Here is a 19,050-nt window from a genome sequence, read left to right on the forward strand (position 1 = left end):
TCAGTTTCTGCTCCTGTTCCTAGTTCCACAGTTTCTAGCTCTCCAGTTGCTCCTGTTCCAATGTCTCGCATCCATCTACCTACTCCAAGTAAATTTGATGGTAATGCTAAGATGTGTCGTGGATTTTTGAATCAATGCGAGGTTCATTTTGAATTGCAACCACAGAACTTTCCAACACCTAGAACAAAGGTTGCTTATATTGTTTCTCTTTTAGCCGGCTCTGCCCTGAACTGGGTCTCTCCGCTGTGGGAGCGAGCAGATGCTTTGTTGAACAACTATACAGAGTTTGTTGCCACATTCCGACGCATCTTTGACGAACCTGGGCGTACGACCTCTGCTTCTTCAGACCTCCTTCAGATCCGCCAGGGAACACGTACTGTGGGTCAGTACGTTATCCAGTTCCAGACATTGGCATCAGAGGTAAAGTGGAACAACCAGGCATTGGTTGCCGCCTTCTGGCATGGTCTCTCTGACCGCATAAAGGATGAGTTGGCTACCCGAGATTTACCAGAGCAACTGGAAGCTCTAATTTCCCTATGCGTCAAGTTGGATCTACGTTTACGCGAGCGAGCCTGTGAACGCTCTCGAGGTGATCTTCGGAAGCACCGAGCTATGCCTCCTGTACAGTCTCTACCTATTATTGCTGATGAACCCATGCAGGTAAACAAGTTTCGTTTAACACCTGAGGAGCGGTCCAGAAGATTAAAGGAAAGACTGTGTCTCTATTGTGCTGCTGCTGGTCATCTGATTGGTTCCTGTCCTGCTCGGTCGGGAAACGCCAGGTCCTAACTTGTAGAGGAGGAGTCAAGTTAGGGACCTTGAATAAAGCTCCTTCTTTTCAAGACCTTACATTACCTGTCACTTTGGAAATGCCAGATGGACTCCAATCTCTGTCCGCCTTAGTGGATTGTGGTGCTGCTGGGAATTTTATCACACAAGCTGCAGTGGATAGACTTCATCTCCCAGTGTCTAAACTGTGTCGTCCAGTATATCTCACTGCCGTGGACGGAAGCCGTATTCCTGAAGGTTCCATCATTCAGCAAACCAAGCCAGTGGTTCTGGGAGTAGGCTTCCTGCATTCCGAGCTTATTGAGTTCCTGGTTATACCTAAAGCTGGCTATGAGATCGTACTGGGTATGCCTTGGCTTCAATTGCACAATCCGCAATTTGACTGGTCTACTTTACAGTTAACAGCATGGAGTTCCCCTTGTCATCAGTCATGTCTGGCTCAAGTACTTCCAATCAAGTCTTCAAGTGTAAAGTCTCAGTCTGGCCTTCTGGAGGCCTATCAGGAATTCACTGACGTCTTCAGTGAGAAAGCAGCGGATGTCTTGCCTCCCCATCGAGAGTGGGATTGTCCCATTGATTTGGTTCCAGGGAGCAAGCCGCCTAGAGGGCGTACATACCCTCTTTCAGTTCCAGAGACCCAAGCAATGAGTATATACATTAAAGAAAATTTACAGAAAGGGTTCATCCGTCCATCCTCTTCCCCAGCTGGTGCTGGATTCTTCTTCGTCAAGAAGAAAGATGGAGGACTTCGTCCCTGTATCGATTATCGGGGTTTAAATGACATCACGATTAAAAATAGCTACCCGTTACCTCTCATCACAGAGTTGTTCGACAGAGTTAGAGGTGCGTCCATCTTCACGAAACTGGATCTTCGCAGGGCTTATAATCTTATCAGGATTCGAAGTGGTGATGAGTGGAAAACCGCCTTCAATACTCGTGACGGCCACTATGAATATCTAGTGATGCCCTTCGGCTTGAGTAACGCCCCGGCCGTGTTTCAAAACTTTGTCAACGAAGTATTCAGAGATCTCTTGTATAAATGTGTGGTAGTATACCTCGATGACATCTTGATATTCTCTCGTGATTTAGTTTCTCATCGCCAACAAGTAAAAGAGGTTCTTCGACGTCTTCGACAGAATCATCTGTATGGCAAGCTGTCCAAATGCACATTTGAAGCTTCTTCAATATCTTTCTTGGGATACATTATTTCCGGAACAGACCTTCAAATGGACCCAGCTAAACTGGAAGCTATAGAGAGCTGGGCTCTTCCAACAACACTCAAGTCAGTCCAACGTTTCATAGGCTTTGCTAATTACTACAGAAAGTTTATTAAAGGCTTCTCCACGTTAATAGCTCCAATCACCTGCCTTACCCGGAAAGGGGGGAATCCTTCCCAATGGTCTGACGCTGCACTGTCTGCTTTTCATAAAATAAAACAAGCTTTTATTTCAGCTCCTGTGTTACAACAGCCAGATGTCAATAAGGCCTTCATCCTGGAAGTAGATGCCTCAACGGTTGGCGTGGGCGCAGTCCTGTCCCAGGTGGGCGTTGATGGTAAGACTCACCCCTGTGGGTTTTTCTCTCGTAGGTTCTCACCCGCTGAAATTAACTATACCATCGGTGACCAGGAGCTGTTGGCAATCAAATTGGCCCTCGAAGAATGGAGGTATCTGCTGGAGGGTACGAAATTCCCTATTACCATCTACACGGATCACAAGAACCTTCTTTACCTGAAAGCTGCGCAGTGCCTGAATCCTCGGCAAGCAAGGTGGGCCCTATTCTTTTCCCATTTTGACTTTAAGTTAATGTTTAGGCCTGGCTCACAAAACATTAAAGCAGATGCTTTGTCTCGCTCTATGAGCTCAAATGAGGAATCTTCAGAACAGGCTGCTCGACCAGTATTAAATCCTGTGGTTTTCGCAGCTACAGGGGTGTCGCAAGTTCCACCTCCAGGCAAGATGTTTGTCTCTCCAGAGCTTCGTTCAAATCTCCTGTCCTGGGCTCATACGTCCAAATTTAATGGTCACCCTGGGGTTCTCAAGACTTTCAAGTTCCTGTCCCAAACGTATTGGTGGCCTCGAATGAAAATAGATATTCAAGAATTTATAGCTTCATGTCCCAAATGTGCTCAGCATAAAGTTTCTCGTCAGGCTCCCGCAGGCCAATTGTTACCCAATTCCATTCCCAGGCGCCCTTGGTCTCACTTATCGATGGATTTTATTTCAGATCTCCCTCCATCCAAAGGGTATGACACCATCTGGGTAGTAGTCGATAGGTTTTCAAAAATGGCGCACTTCATTCCACTCATGGGGTTACCCTCTGCTCCAAAATTGGCACAGTTGTTTTGTCACGAAATATTTAGGTTACATGGTCTTCCAACAGAAATTATATCTGACCGAGGTGTACAGTTTGTGGCCAAGTTCTGGAGGGCTCTGTGTTCTGCGCTACAAGTAAAACTGAAATTCTCTACGGCCTATCACCCTCAAACAAATGGGCAGACAGAGAGGGTAAATCAAGAGCTTGAGACCTATTTGAGACTGTATATCTCTTCTTCACAGGATGACTGGGTAGAATTATTGCCCTGGGCAGAGTTTGCTCATAATTTTCGTTATCATACTTCTACAGATACAACTCCTTTTTTCGCAGTTTATGGACAGCATCCTAGAGTACCTGATTTCCAAGAATTTACCCGTCATAGATGTGCCTGCGGCTGCTTCTGCTCTTCAGCGGTTCGCTCAAATTTGGAAGAAGATTAATTTATCTCTTAAAAAGGTTTCTCAACGGTATAAAATGTTTGCGGATCAAAAGAGACGAGCAGTTCCTAGTTTAAAACCGGGCGACAAAGTCTGGTTATTTACCCGAAATCTCCGTCTCAGAGTTCCATCAATGAAATTTGCTCCACGGTTTATTGGGCCATTCCCGGTGGAAAGTGTTATTAATCCAGTGGCTTATAAGTTAAAACTGCCTGCTTTTTTGAAAATTCCCAACTCATTCCATATTTCTCTCCTCAGACCACTAATTCTCAATCGTTTCCAGAGAACGCTTCCAGCAGCTCCAAAGGTACAAACTCATCGGGGCGTGGAATACGAAGTGGAAAAGATCTTAGACTCTCGACATCGTTATGGTCATTTGCAATACCTGATTGACTGGTCTGGATATGGTCCTGAAGAGAGGAGTTGGGTTAACGCCACGGATGTCCATGCTCCACGGTTGGTCCAAGCCTTCCACAGACTCTTCCCTGCCAAGCCTCGTGGGTGTTCGGTGCCCACCCATAAAGGAGGGGGTACTGTCAGGAATCGGCGCTCTGCTACGTCTCACCTACCAGCGCGCTGGTGTGCGGGCCTCCGGAGGTCATGGCCCCAGTTGCGGCTGCAGGTGTGTATGGACCGCAAGCGTTATCTTCCGCCTTGCTGAGTACCCCTGAGTCTGGTTCTATGTGCATTCTGCTGTGTGCCGGCGTCCTGCCTGTGAGGTCGTTGCCATGACTCCTGCACTCAGCTGATCCGGGTGTGCAATCCAGCACTGTGTCTCCACCCAGAGTTCAGTGACCAATCACTGCAGGGCCATGGGTATAACTCCCAGTCCGTGGCTCACTCACATTGCCTCAGACAACGAGTCACATACGGTGTGCCTTGTTCTCCGGACTCCTGTGTTCCTGTTTCCAGCGATTCCCCGTGGTTACCTCCTGTCATCTCATCTCACTTCAGCTCTCCTGTTTTCTTCAGACTTCATCCACAGCCGGTTACCAGCTCATCAAGCAGTAAGAGACTCTCCTCAGGTGTTGCATTCATTACTACCTGTGCTCTGCTAATTGCATACCATCTGTGCATCTCTGCAAGTTATATCACCTCATTGCATAGAGACTGTCTCCTGCTTGGGCCTAGTGTGGCCATTAGGACTTTGTTATACAGAGACTGTGTGTTTTTCAAGTTTTACCGGAGTTCTGTTTATTTAATTTACGTTCAGTATCAAGTCACTATATATTTCTGTTGCAAGAGACTTTTCAGTTGTTTTGGATTCAATTACCAATCACTGTTACTTTGCTGCCTGGTTTCAGTTTGTCATTCACTGCTATACCATCTACTCTGTGATCCCTGTGTAATAAACATCAGTGCTTATGCACCGGACTTTCATATTGCCTCTCCGCTTTGTACATCGCACCAACACTGACCCACTAGCGCCCCCGCCGGGGACAGACAAACCCAGAGACCTGACACTAACTGTTGATGAATATAATTATATGTTTAATAGGACTCCAAGGATTCCCATTTTTTATTGTTTGCATAAGCGCCTCATTAAGCCACCTGGACGTCCAATAATTTTGGGCATAGATACGGCAAGCTCTAGGATATCTGAGTATGTAGATTTGCAAATTAAACAATATGTTACTGTCCTTGATTCTTATGTAAAGGATTCCACCCAGATATTAGGTGAATTAGGTTCATTTAGATGGGACCTCAATTTTTATTGGGTAACGATTGATGTAGAGGCGTTCTATACCTGCATCCCCCATATGGGAGGTTTGGAAGCAGTGGATTGTTTTTTGAGTGGAGACCCGCAAGTGTGTGGAGAAAAAACTGTTTATTTTGAAATGTATTGAATATATTTTGTCTAATAATTACTTCAGATTCAATGACAAAATTTATATTCAATGCTGTGTTCAGTTCTGGAGGCCATATCTTCAGACGGATATTAATACATTAGAGAGTGTACAAAGAAGGGTAACTAAGATGGTGCATGACCTGTATCACAAAACATACCCAGAAAGACTAAGAAATCTCAATATGTATAATTTGGAGCAGAGAAGAGAAAGGGGGGAACATGATAGAGACTGTCACATATATCAAGGGTTTTAACAAAGTCCAGGAGGGAAACGTTCTCCAAATGAAGAGAAGAAATAGGACACAAGGACATGCACTGAGACTGGAAGGGGAGGGGGGACGAGAAGTGGAATAGCCTCCCACCAAAGGTGGTAGAGGCTAAGACAGTAGAGCAATTTAAACATGAATGGGATAGACATAAGGATATGGGGGCGATCAGGACTGGTATGATGAGGTTCCCACGAATGAGTGAAGTGCTTAGGGGCCAAGGACAGACCATGCCATGACTCCCCAACACTGGTGGACAGCAGTCGTCAGTCAAGCACATACTCCTTGGCAGCTTCTTCAAAGAGAAGGTGGAAGCAGCACCTACATTCCAGGCATAATGAAGTTAACCAATGAACTGTAGTATTGGGGCTATAAACTGAAGGTTAGCCTGATGGGTACATTTTGCCTCATGAAGGATGTGAGATCTGCAGGAGCAGGAGGCTAAGCTCAGACAAGGCAGGGTTAAAGGGTCTTCTGTAGAGAGGGAAGGTCCAGACAGTAGACGTTTGAGGTGATGACTTGGAAGAACAAAAGGCAGTGATTCGGAAAGGTGCAGCAACTACTGAAGTCTCGGCAGCCCTGCTCCTGCTGCCTGGGATGAGAGACTGTACAGTAGACCTGTTGCAGCCCACCCATGGGTGATTTGTTACACACAGGAGACACCATGCAGCAGCAGAAGCAGCCGTGAGAAATCATAGTAAGTGCTGCTGGGAGTAGTTCAGTGAGTGCTGGGGTGGATGACCTCGGGTGGTGGCGTTACTGGGTAGGGGAGCTGTCAGTGCAATGAGGAGAAATGCATCTAGAGTACAGTATGTGCATACTGACACTCAGCAATATTAGAGTGCAGCATCATTGTTTTCCACCCCATCATGTCACTGTAGCAGCCTCATGTACATAAGGGTCTCAGACAGCTTGTAGCATCCCAGCACTTGTGTAATATTCCTTCAGGACAGGCTGGGACTTATGGTTCCACAGAAACTGCAGAGTCATGTGATACATATTTATTTATGATTTTACACATTTAGACTATATATATATATATATATATATATATATTTGTTATTATTATTAACCAGATTAATGCCTTCAGTGTATCACAACGCATCTGTATACTTACATTGAATATGGTGGTAATTAATGAAAACTATAGCAGCAATTTAAGTGCATGATCTTGCAGTGATTTCTTATTCTAGGCCATTCCAAGACACTGAAATATGTTGACGAAATTCTGATGTAGCCATGTGACCTGTGTCTCTCTGCTCCTGATCTTTCTCCCTCTGCCTCTGGTCTCTCTCTTTCTTTCTCTCTCTCTCTCACAACCTGGCCTCTCTCTGTCACACGTTACTCACTAATAAAGTAAAACCACACCCCTCCCCAAGTCAGCCACAACCCTTTTTTCCAGGGATACTGGGAGGTTTTTTTTTGTGTGTTTGATTTTGTTTTGTTTTTTTGTTTTTGTTTTTTTGGGGGGAGGGGCGGTTCTTCATCTTGCCCTGGCTGCCAAAGGCCCTAGTTATGCCCTTGATCATCCATGTACAGCATAAAAGGGCAGCCCTGATGAAGGCACATTTTTCCTGTGTACACTGCAGGCAGGGGATATAAAGGGGGAGGTGTTTCAGACCTAAAGAAGAAAATTACAAAAAGTGTCTAACTGCCGCCTCGCCCCTCTATAGCCCATCATCCGTGTCCCCCATAGGATGGGAGAGAGAATGGATTACTACATGTGTTGCACTCTGACAATGTCACTTACTAGAATAGGGCAGACGGCGCTGATCTCCCTCCAGATCTCTGACGATGTTGTAGTTGTGGGTCCTCAGGGACAGGTAGAGCACGTCTTTGTCAGTGTGATTCCAAAACCTTATCATTCCATAGAGGTCTCTCATCTTGTCCTCAGATGTTCTCTTGTTGATCAAATCATAGTACTGTTCCTGTGTCAGGAGTTCCTGATCCAGTAGATCATCTAGGACTGGATATATCACAGTTATCCTTTGTGTCAGAGCTGCCCAGTGTCTGTCCACAAAGTGATCACCTGCAGAGACAGAATTATACAGACATATGATGTATCCTGTACTACTACCTCTCATACATTCCCTGCCCCAATCTTCTGTCTAGGAGACCAGGCCTGTGTCATTTATTAATCTTTGTAGAGTACACGCTGTGATTTAGCTCATTACATAGTAAGGAAATGAGCTGAAAGCCACGTGTAGGAATCCTGCTGGTATGGCTCCTCGGACCTGGAGACTGCGGTCCACATGGAGGGTAATTTTGGGATTGGGAACAGGATGTGTTTGAGAGGTAAGTCTTATTGATGAGATTTATATTTGTAGGTGTGTCAGCGATGTGTGTGTTAGATTATGTTACAGTGTGTTTCAATCTGTTATATAATTTACTGAGCCACACCGTACGTAAATGTGTATTAATGTATCTTATGCTCTGGATTTTGTGTAAGAGAACCCCCATTTCCTAGTTTTAAGGGTTTTTTTGGCTGATAAGAGAAAACTGAGTAAGGGAATGTACAGTAAGAAGCATTACACAAAAAGCCCTTGATCATAGAGGAAGGAGCTGGGAGATAAAGGGGTTTGATTAAATCTACATTTGGGCCCAAATGAATGGTCTTCAAGTGGCCGGTAGTGGAGAGATTCTAGCATTATAAGAATCGAATTGAGATTGAAAGCGACATTTTTTTTTCAAAGGTAAAATTAACATGGCTCTGTCTTTAACAAAATTCTTTAAATATTGTTTCAGCTGTACATTTGTGTTTAAGTCTTCTAAATTAACTTAGAATTCTGAACAGAATCTAGCAAGGAAGCAGTAGTGTTTCTGGATTTAGAAATTTTAATAAAGAAAATTAAAATCCACACGAAAACACATATAAAAGAAGTTAATGGAAATAATGCACTACCTAATTCCAGCAACCATCAGTGGAACTGGATTAAAAATGTACCATTTGGTCAATTTAGAAGACATAAACACAACTGCACAGACGACACAATATTTAAAGATCAGAGTGAGCAAATTAAGGAAAAACTTCATCTTTTGGAACAAATTCTAAAAATTGGAAAGAAACAAACTGATAAAACACAAAGACAAAGGGCCAAATGTATAGAGTGAGAGTTTCAGAAATGATTGCCACTTTAAAAAAAACTGCAAAACCTTACCAAATCTCTCACTTTCTGAAATTCTCACTCTATTACATTTGGCACAAAAAGACAAATAACTCAGAAAATCAGGTTCATTACCCAATTTAAGAGTAGTCACCATCAAATAGAGAAAATATTAACTGACCACTGGCACGTATTAAATCTGGACAAGGACATAAAACAATGGATTCTCGATAAACCAAAAATGATTTACACACACGCCAAGAATATTAAACAGGTATTAGTGAGAAGTTTCATACCGCCAAACGAATCAACAGAAAAAACAAACACCAAAGGCTACCACTACTGCCTAGATTGTAAGGCCTGAAAAAATCAAGGCCAAGCATCCAGAAAACCATCTGCATGTTTAGGCCAAACAAAACAGGAAAGGAATACAAAATCAAAAACCACATTACATGTGGCACAGAGGTGGGTACTACCTATTGCAGTGTCTGTGTGGACTGCAATATGTCGGCCAAAGTAATATAAAAATCAGAATGTCAGAACACATATAGAATATAGAGAAAGGACTAACCACCCACAGTGTTTCCAATCATTTCCTACAAGTCCATGGAAAAAACCCTGCGGGATTACAATTCTTAGCCATACAAAGGATCAAACAAAATTGGAGAAGAGGAGATCAAGTAAAAGAATTGAAAATAACTGAATCTAGATGGATCTACGAGCTCCAAACATTTGAGCCAAACAAACTAAATATGAACTTTGAGCTAACCCCTTGTTTTATGAATAAATTGCCTTTTTAAAAGCCAATTTACATCCAGTGGACACACATTTAAAAAAAAAAAAAAAAAAAGAACATTCTTTAATTTGCACATAACGTATATACTCCCTATCTATACACAACACAAAACATATTTTATCCTAAACAATGTGGCATCTGCATTATAACCTTTGTTTCTTATTTTTATAAAAGATAGATAAATAAAGACTTTGGATACCCAAAGAGGAAATGTTTATGAGGTTTTCCATGTGATTCCCTCTTTTTTACCATAACGTCCGGTCAGGACTTCCTGTTTTATCAATAAGGTTTTGAGTATAAATATACAGTACGAACTTTCCAAACACAACCATCTTTGAAAAGTGCGTCTAACTGTTGCCGCTGGGTCGTCTGAGGCAGACATTTTTTTAGGTGCTCTGCAGCTGTTGTTTCCACTGACTGGGTTACCAGCTGTAACATTTTCTCCTCTGTCCCCTGATTAGAGGCCAACAAATTTGCTATAGTGCAAAAAACTTCCTCCATTTTTACTCCTGGATGTGTATTATTATTATTATTATTATTATTATCCTTTATTTATATGGCGCCACAAGGGTTCCGCAGCGCCTAATTACAGAGTAAATAAGCACATCAAAAATCAAAAACAGGAAAACAGTGACTTACAGTTGAAGACAATATAGGACAAGTACAGGGCAACTAAGCATAACTACACCAGTAAACGACAGAGATAAGTTCCAGGTGGCCAAAAAACTGCGGGATCTGGGCAGTTGAGGATTATTAAAGTAAGAAAAGTATAATCACATGAGGGAAGAGGGCCCTACTCGTGAGAGCTTACATTCTAAGGGGAGGGATAGACAGACAGGGGTGACACAGATGGGGTACATAGAGAGCGTGGAACAGAGGGTTAGGTTGAGATTTGGCTAGGTTTGGTAAAGAAATGGGTCTTAAGAGCCCGTTTGAAGTTTTGTAGAGAGGTGGAGAGTCTGAGGGGGAGAGGTAAAGAATTCCAGAGAAAGGGAGCAGCACGTGAAAAATCTTGGAGATAGGAGTGGGAGGAAGTAATCAGAAGACAGGAGAGTCGGCGTGCATTAGCAGAGCGAAGAGGACGGGTGGGAGAGTAAAGGGAGATAAGGTCAGAGATGTAGATGGGAGAGGAGTGGGTGAGAGCTTTGTAAGTGAGTGTGAGAAGTTTGAATTGGATTCTGAAAGGGAAGGGAAGCCAGTGGAGGGCCTGTAGGAAAGGGGAGGTAGACATAGTGCGTTTGGTGAGGAAGATGAGCTGGGCAGCAGCATTGAGGATAGATTGGAGTGGAGAGAGGTAATTGTCAGGGAGGCCAGTTAGGAGGAGATTACAGTAGTCCAGTCTGGAAATAATCAGTGAGTGAATAATGATCTTAGTGGCATCCTGGGTGAGAAAAAGTCTGATTCTGGAAATGTTTTTGAGATGAAAATTGCAGGTTTGTGAGAGGTGCTGAATGTGTGGTTTGAAGGAGAGGGAGGAGTCAAGGATTACGCCAAGACAGCGTACTTGGGGGCTAGGGGAGATAGTCGTGCCATCAATGGATAATGAGATTGTGGGAGATGAGGTTGTGCGGGAGGGTGGGAAGATGATCAGCTCAGTCTTAGACATGTTGAGTTTAAGAAAGCGCTGAGACATCCAGGAAGAGATAGCAGAAAGACAGTTTGAGGTACGAGTGAGGAGAGCCGTGGAGAGATCAGGGGAGGAGAGGTAGATTTGAGTGTCATCAGCATAGAGGTGGTATCGGAAGTTAAAAGAACTAATGAGTTCACCTACAGAGGACGTATAGAGAGAGAAAAGGAGAGGACCAAGAACAGAGCCTTGGGGGACACCAACAGTTAGTGGAAGTGGGGGGGAGGTAGCATCATGAGAGGAGACAGAGAAGGAACGATCAGAGAGGTAGGAGGACAGCCAGGAGATGGCAGTATCACGCAGACCAAGAGAGTGAAGGATTTGCAGAAGGAGAGGGTCGTCCACAGTGTCAAAAGCAGCAGAGAGGTCAAGAAGAATAAGCAGAGAGTAGTGGTCCTTAGATTTGGCTTCCTGGAGGTCATTGCAGACTTTTGTGAGGGCAGTTTCAGTGGAGTGGAGAGAACGGAAACCAGACTGGAATGGGTCAAGCAGTGAGTGAGAGGAAAGAAAGGCAGTGAGGCGATTATAGACAATACGCTCAAGAAGTTTGGAGGCAAAGGGGAGGAGAGAGATGGGTCGATAGTTGGAGAGAGTGTTAGGATCAAGGGTAGGTTTTTTAAGAATAGGGGAGACAAGAGCTTGCTTGAAGGCAGAGGGGACAGTGCCTGATGAAAGGGAGAGATTGAGAAGGTGGGAAGATGGGAACAGGCAGAAGGAGAGAGGTAGCGGAGGAGGTGGGAGGGGATAGGGTCGAGTGGGGAGGTTGTGGGGGGGGGGGGACGGATGAGGGCCATGACTTCCTCGCCGGATACATGGGAGAAAGATTTTAGAGTTGATAAGAGGGAAGGGGAGGGGTGGCAAGTGATGGGTGGTGGCTGGTCTGGTGGGATGTGATATCCTGACGTATGGAGTCAATCTTGGATGTGAAATAAGTGGCAAAGTCAAGAGCAGACAATGAGGAAGGGAGAGGAGGTGGTGGTGGGCAGAGGAGGGAGTTAACAGTGGCAAAGAGGCGCAGGGGGTTGGAAGACTGGGTAGAAATGAGGATTTTGAAGTATGATTGTTTAGCGAGGGAAAGGGCAGCACTGAAGGATGAGAGCATGCATTTGAAATGGAGGAAGTCTGCTTTAGAGCGTGATTTCCTCCACTGTCGCTCGGCAGTACGTGAGCATTTTTGTAGATATCTGGTGCATTTGGTGTGCCAGGGTTGAGGTGTTGATCTGCGAGGGTGAATAGTGGTTGGTGGAGCAACAGAGTCAAGCGCAGAAGTAAGAGATGCATTGTATAGAGATGTGGCTTGTTCAGGGCATGTGAGAGAGAGAAGAGGAGAGAGAAGGGAGTCAAACAGGGATGATAGGGATGAGGTGTCAATAGCCTCAATGTTACGCTTAGTGATGGTAGCCTTAGGAGGGAGAGATGGGGAAGCAGAGATAGATAAGTTGAAAGAGAGCAAGTGGTGGTCAGAGAGGGGAAAAGGGGAATTGGAGAAATCAGAAATATCACAGCGGTGAGTGAAAACCAGATCCAGTGAGCACCCGTTCACATGGGAGGGTGAGGTGGTCAACTGGGAGAGACCAAGTGAAGAGGTGAGGTTAAGGAGTTTAGAGGCAGGTGATTTTGTGGGGTTATCGATAGGGATGTTGAAATCACCTAGAATAATGGAGGGAATGTCAGAAGAGAGGAAGTGAGGTAGCCAGGAAGCAAAGTTGTCGAGGAATTTGGAGGAAATGCCAGGTGGACGGTAAATTACAGCAACTCGAAGATTAGTAGGTTGGTAGAGGCGTATTGCATGGGCCTCAAATGTAGAGAATGTAAGAGAAGGTTCTGGAGGTATAAGTTGGTATGTGTAGCTTGAGGGTAAAAGGATCCCAACACCACCCCCATGGGGACCCCCGGGTCGGGGTGTGTGTGAGAATGTGAGTCCCCCAGCAGAGAGAGCAGCAGGAGAAGTGGTGTCATGAGGAGTAATCCAGGTTTCTGTAATGGCCAGGAGGTGCAGGGAGTTGGAAATGAAAAGGTCATGAGTGGGGGCCAGTTTGTTGCAAATAGATCTGGCAGTCCAGAGTGCACAGGATAGGGAGTAGGAGTTTGTGGGAGAGATGTGTATGAGATTATTAGGATTGCTGTAGCGTTGAGGTAGGAGTAATTTGGAAGGAAAGGATAAAGAGGGTGTGATGATGGTGCTGGGGCCTTGGCTAGGAAGGGAGACTGCATGAGTGAGACAGGGAGGGAGTGCAGTTTGATACTGGTGGAGGAGAGGTGAGGAGACAGGCAGAGGAGGGAGAGAGCAGGGTTGAGTGGTAGGGTTTAAATGGTGTGAAGGGGCAGAAGTGAATTGCAATGGGGAAACAGAAGAGGGGTAGGGAGGCAGACAGAGGAGAGGAGAGAGGATGAGATGTAGGAGACTGGGAAAGAGGGATAGAGGTGGTAACAGGGGACAGAATAAATGATTAGAAAGACAATGAGTTATGGGGGTTGCCAGCCTGACCATAGTGTGGATGGGGTGAAAACTGGTAGTAAAATGAGAATAGGAGGAGGAGTGGTGGCTGTATGAGAGAGCAGTGAAGTTTGCAGAAAGAAATACGATTTGCAAGTATTTAAAATGATGTTAATATCTACAGATTACCAGTAAATCAAATATTTGTTGATGTGTATGCAAGAATTTAGGTTCCTTTAATTATGGACAGTGAGAAGCCAGTGTTCTCTAACAACAAATATATACATGTACGGAGTAAGCGTCTATAACTTGTCAAACACTGTTCCCTCTTCCAGCAATGCGACAGTTAACAGAGTTTAGCACAGCATATCTCTTGTACCATATTAAAAAAAGAAAGTGCTGTATTTTCCCCATTTCAGCAATGCAGTAGCTAACCAGCTTCAGCAGCACATGAATTAAGCACCGAGCCCATAGCATGGTGAGCGCAGCGAACCCGCAAGGGGATTGTGGCGCTCACACCTCAGTGCCCCCCCCGGCCGGCATTATGCTGCTGGGATCCCGCGGTCAGTATCCTGACCACCGGGATACCAGACGGCGGTAATGCATACCCAACCCGTATATACTGCTGCACCTTTATATAACTACTGGAAACTACTGAGGAGGAAAGGGATCTAGGCGTCCTGTATTTCAGGTGACATAAAGGATGAATATAGTATTAATGGCACTATACTGGGAACTACTGAGGAGGAAAGGGATCTAGGAGTCACTATGCCAGGTGACAAAGGATAAATATAGTATTAATGGCACTATACTGGAAACTACTGAGGAGGAAAGGGATCTAGGAGTCACTATTCCAGGTGACATAAAGGATAAATATAGTATTAATGGCACTATACTGGAAACTACTGAGGAGGAAAGGGATCTAGGAGTCACTATTTCAAGTGACATAAAGGATAAATATAGTATTAATGGTACTATACTGGAAACTACTGAGGAGGAAAGGGATCTAGGAGTCACTATTTCAGGTGACATAAAGGATAAATATAGTATTAATGGCACTATACTGGAAACTACTGAGGAGGAAAGGGATCTAGGAGTCACTATTCCAGGTGACATAAAGGATAAATATAGTATTAATGGCACTATACTGGAAACTACTGAGGAGGAAAGGGATCTAGGAGTCACTATTTCAGGTGACATAAAGGATAAATATAGTATTAATGGCACTATACTGGAAACTAATGAGGAGGAAACGGATCTAGGAGTCACTATCTCAGGTGACATAAAGGATAAATATAGTATTAATGGCACTATACTGGAAACTAATGAGGAGGAAAGGGATCTAGGAGTCACTATCTCAGGTGACATAAAGGATAAATATAGTATTAATGGCACTATACTGGAAACTACTGAGGAGGAAAGGGATCTAGGAGTCACTATTTCAGGTGACATAAAGGATAAATATAGTATTAATGGCACTATACTGGGAGCTACTGAGGAGGAAAGGGATCTAGGAGTCACTATTTCAGGTGACATAAAGGATAAATATAGTATTAATGGCACTATACTGGTAACTACTGAGGAGGAAAGGGATCTAGGAGTCACTATTTCAGGTGACATAAAGGATAAATATAGTATTAATGGCACTATACTGGAAACTACTGAGGAGGAAAGGGATCTAGGCGTCACTATCTCAGGTGACATAAAGGCTAAATACAGTATTAATGGCACTATACTGGAAACTACTGAGGAGGAAAGGGATCTAGGAGTCACTATTTCAGGTGACATAAAGGATAAATATAGTATTAATGGCACTATACTGGAAACTACTGAGGAGGAAAGGGATCTAGGAGTCACTATTTCAGGGGACATAAAGGATAAATATAGTATTAATGGCATTATACTGGGAACTACTGAGGAGGAAAGGGATCTAGGCGTCCTGTATCTCAGGTGACATAAAGGATAAATATAGTATTAATGGCACTATACTGGAACTACTGAGGAGGAAAGGGATCTAGCAGTCACTATTTCAGGTGATATAAAGGATAAATATAGTATTAATGACACTATACTGGAAACTACTGAGGAGGAAAGGGATCTAGGAGTCACTATTTCAGGTGACAGAAAGGATAAATATAGTATTAATGGCACTATACTGGAAACTACTGAGGAGGAAAGGGATCTAGGAGTCACTATTTCAGGTGACATAAAGGATAAATATAGTATTAATGACATTATACCGGAAACTACTGAGGAGGAAAGGGATCTAGGAGCCACTATTTCAGGTGACATAAAGGATAAATATAGTATTAATGACACTATACTGGAAACTACTGAGGAGGAAAGGGATCTAGGAGTCACTATTTCAGGTGACATAAAGGATAAATATAGTATTAATGGCACTATACTGGGAGCTACTGAGGAGGAAAGGGATCTAGGAGTCACTATTTCAGGTGACATAAAGGATAAATATAGTAATAATGGCACTATACTGGAAACTACTGAGGAGGAAAGGGATCTAGGAGTCACTATTTCAGGTGACATAAAGGATAAATATAGTATTAATGGCACTATACTGGGAGCTACTGAGGAGGAAAGGGATCTAGGAGTCACTATCTCAGGTGACATAAAGGCAGGTAAGCAATGTAACAAAGCGGGTGTGGTATTGAAAGTCGACAGTAACTAGGTCGACAATGTCTAGGTCGACCACTATTGGTCGACATTAACTAGGTCGACAGGGTGTCTAGGTCGTCAGAGTCTTTAGGTCGACAGGTCAAAAGGTCGACATGAGTTTTTAATGTTATTTTGGTGTCGTTTTCTTCGTAGAATGACTGGGAACCCCAATTAGTGCACCGTGTCCCCTCGCATGGCTCGCTTCGCTCGCCATGCTTCAGATTACCGTTCCAATCTTAGTCCACGTGGATCGTTAAGTATGAAAAGGTTCAAAAAAAGAAAAAAATTGTGAAAAACTCAAGTCGACCTTTTGGCCTGTCGACCTAGAACATGTCGACCTAAAGACCCTGTCGACCTAGTTACTGTCGACCAATGGTGGTCAACCTAGACATTGTCGACTTAGAGACCGGATCCCAACAAAGCAATGAGGAGGGCTAGTCAGATGCTTGGCTGCATTGGGAGAGGAATCAGCAGCAGAAAGAAAGAAGTAATAATGCCACTGTATAGGTCATTGGTACGGCCTCATCTAGGATACTGTGTTCAGTTCTGGAGGCCATATCTTCAGACGGATATTAGTACATTAGATACTGTACAAAGAAGGTCAACTAAAATGGTGCATGGCCTACATCACAAAACATACCCAGAAAGACAAAGAAATCTCAATATGTATAGTTTGGAGCAGAGAAGGGAAAGGGGGAACATGATAGAGACTGTCACATATATCAAGGGTTTTAACAAAGTCCAGGAGGAAAACCTTCTCCAAATGAAGAGAAGCAGTAGGACACGAGGACATGCCCTGAGACTGTAGGGGGGGAAGAGTTCAAAGCGTTTATTAGCAGAGAGTGAATTAAAAGTGAAAAAATTAGAAAAGGAAATTATAGCTACGAAAGTTAATAAATTTAAAAGGGACACAATAGATTATAGAGATGGGAATGTCAGAAATTGGCCTGTGGCAAAAAAACGTTGGAATGACATTAATTATAATCAGAGACTACCGCGAGAGAACACTTGGCAAAAGGTGCAGAGGGGGTTTACCAATAGACAGGCATATAGGAATAATGAGATACCTTTAAAGAATAGGTATGAAGTATTTTCCTCCCCCAATGTGCCACAGTATAAATCTCGTTTTTTTCAGAGGGGCGCGTATGGGAGAGAGAGGAGACCAATGGGGGAATTAGAAGCCACATTGAGTCCGCGTTACAATGGAAAGAGAAAAAACAAGGATGTAAGAGAGGCACGAGAGGTGGAAAAAGAAACAAAAATAAGGAGGAAGGACCTAAGAGAGAAGTAGGGGTGTTTAATTTATCTAATCATATAATGACAAAAGATGAAACTACACTATTATCTCGTGGTTTATCCTTTGCACCGAATGTTACACCTAGTGGATTCCAATTGTTTATAGATACTAACAAGTTTGTACGCAACTTGACTTTAAAACGACACTTTGTCAAAAATCATAGAGAGAAGAAAGACGATGTAATGGAAACTGATCATAGTGTGTTAAAAAAGAAATCAAATTTTTATCCGGTAGAATCTAGGGGAAGCTTTGTGAAAGCCTTTCATAATTTGGTTAAGAAAGATATGGATAATCTTTGTTCTACAGTACCTCATATTAAAGATAATTTAAGTTAAGGGGAAAGAGGAGCTTTAGAGGGGTTGAGGAAGAATGAGCAATTAGTAATTAAAATAGCAGCTAAGGGGGGGGGGGTTGTGCTATTGAACAGATTGGATTATGAAGAAGAGTGTGTTAGACTATTAAGTGATGTTAATACATATAAGCCACTAGAAAATGATCCGACAGAACGAATAATAGGTGAAATTGGTACACTGTTAAATGCAGGTCTTAAAGATAAAGTGCTAACTGTTGATGAATATAATTATATGTTTAACAGGACTCCAAGGATTCCCATTTTTTATTGTTTGCCGAAGGTGCATAAGAGCCTCATTAAGCCACCTGGACGTCCAATAATTTTGGGCATAGATACGGCAAGCTCTAGGATATCTGAGTATGTAGATTTGCAAATTAAACAATATGTTACTGTCCTTGATTCTTATGTAAAGGATTCCACCCAGATATTAGGTGAATTAGGTTCATTTAGATGGGACCTCAATTTTTATTGGGTAACGATTGATGTAGAGGCGTTCTATACCTGCATCCCCCATATGGGAGGTTTGGAAGCAGTGGATTGTTTTTTGAGTGGAGACCCGCAAGTGTGTGGAGAAAAAACTGTTTATTTTGAAATGTATTGAATATATTTTGTTTAATAATGACTTCAGATTCAATGACAAATTTTACATTCAATGATGTGTTCAGTTCTGGAAGCCATATCTTCAGACGGATATTAATACATTAGAGAGTGTACAAAGAAGGGTAACTAAGATGGTGCATGGCCTACATCACCAAACATACCCAGAAAGACTAAGAAATCTCAATATGTATAGTTTGGAGCAGAGAAGAGAAAGGGGGGAACATGATAGAGACTGTCACATATATCAAGGGTTTTAACAAAGTCCAGGAGGGAAACGTTCTCCAAATGAAGAGAAGAAATAGGACACAAGGAAATGCACTGAGACTGGTGGGGGGGGGGGGCAAGTGGTATAGCCCCCCACCAAAGGTGGTAGAGGTTAAGACAGTAGAGCAATTTAAACATGAATGGGATAGACATAAGGATATGGGGGCGATCAGGACTGGTATGATGAGGTTCCCACGAATGAGTGAAGTGCTTAGGGGCCAAGGACAGACCATGCCATGACTC

The 19,050-nt window shown here is 43.4% G+C and overlaps 1 protein-coding gene across 3 annotated transcripts in view; it reads right to left on the bottom strand.

Annotated features, from left to right (window-relative positions):
* Positions 1–19,050, bottom strand: part of LOC134945751 (uncharacterized) — a 708,129-nt gene that overhangs the window by 436,320 nt on the left and 252,759 nt on the right. For all 3 annotated transcript variants that reach the window (XM_063935217.1, XM_063935218.1, XM_063935219.1), the window contains one exon: positions 7,408–7,686. In XM_063935217.1, coding sequence (XP_063791287.1) covers positions 7,408–7,686 — 279 coding nt within the window. The remainder of the gene's footprint in view (positions 1–7,407; positions 7,687–19,050) is intronic.

This window comes from Pseudophryne corroboree, chromosome 7 (assembly GCF_028390025.1).
Source record: "Pseudophryne corroboree isolate aPseCor3 chromosome 7, aPseCor3.hap2, whole genome shotgun sequence".
NCBI lineage: Eukaryota > Metazoa > Chordata > Amphibia > Anura > Myobatrachidae > Pseudophryne > Pseudophryne corroboree.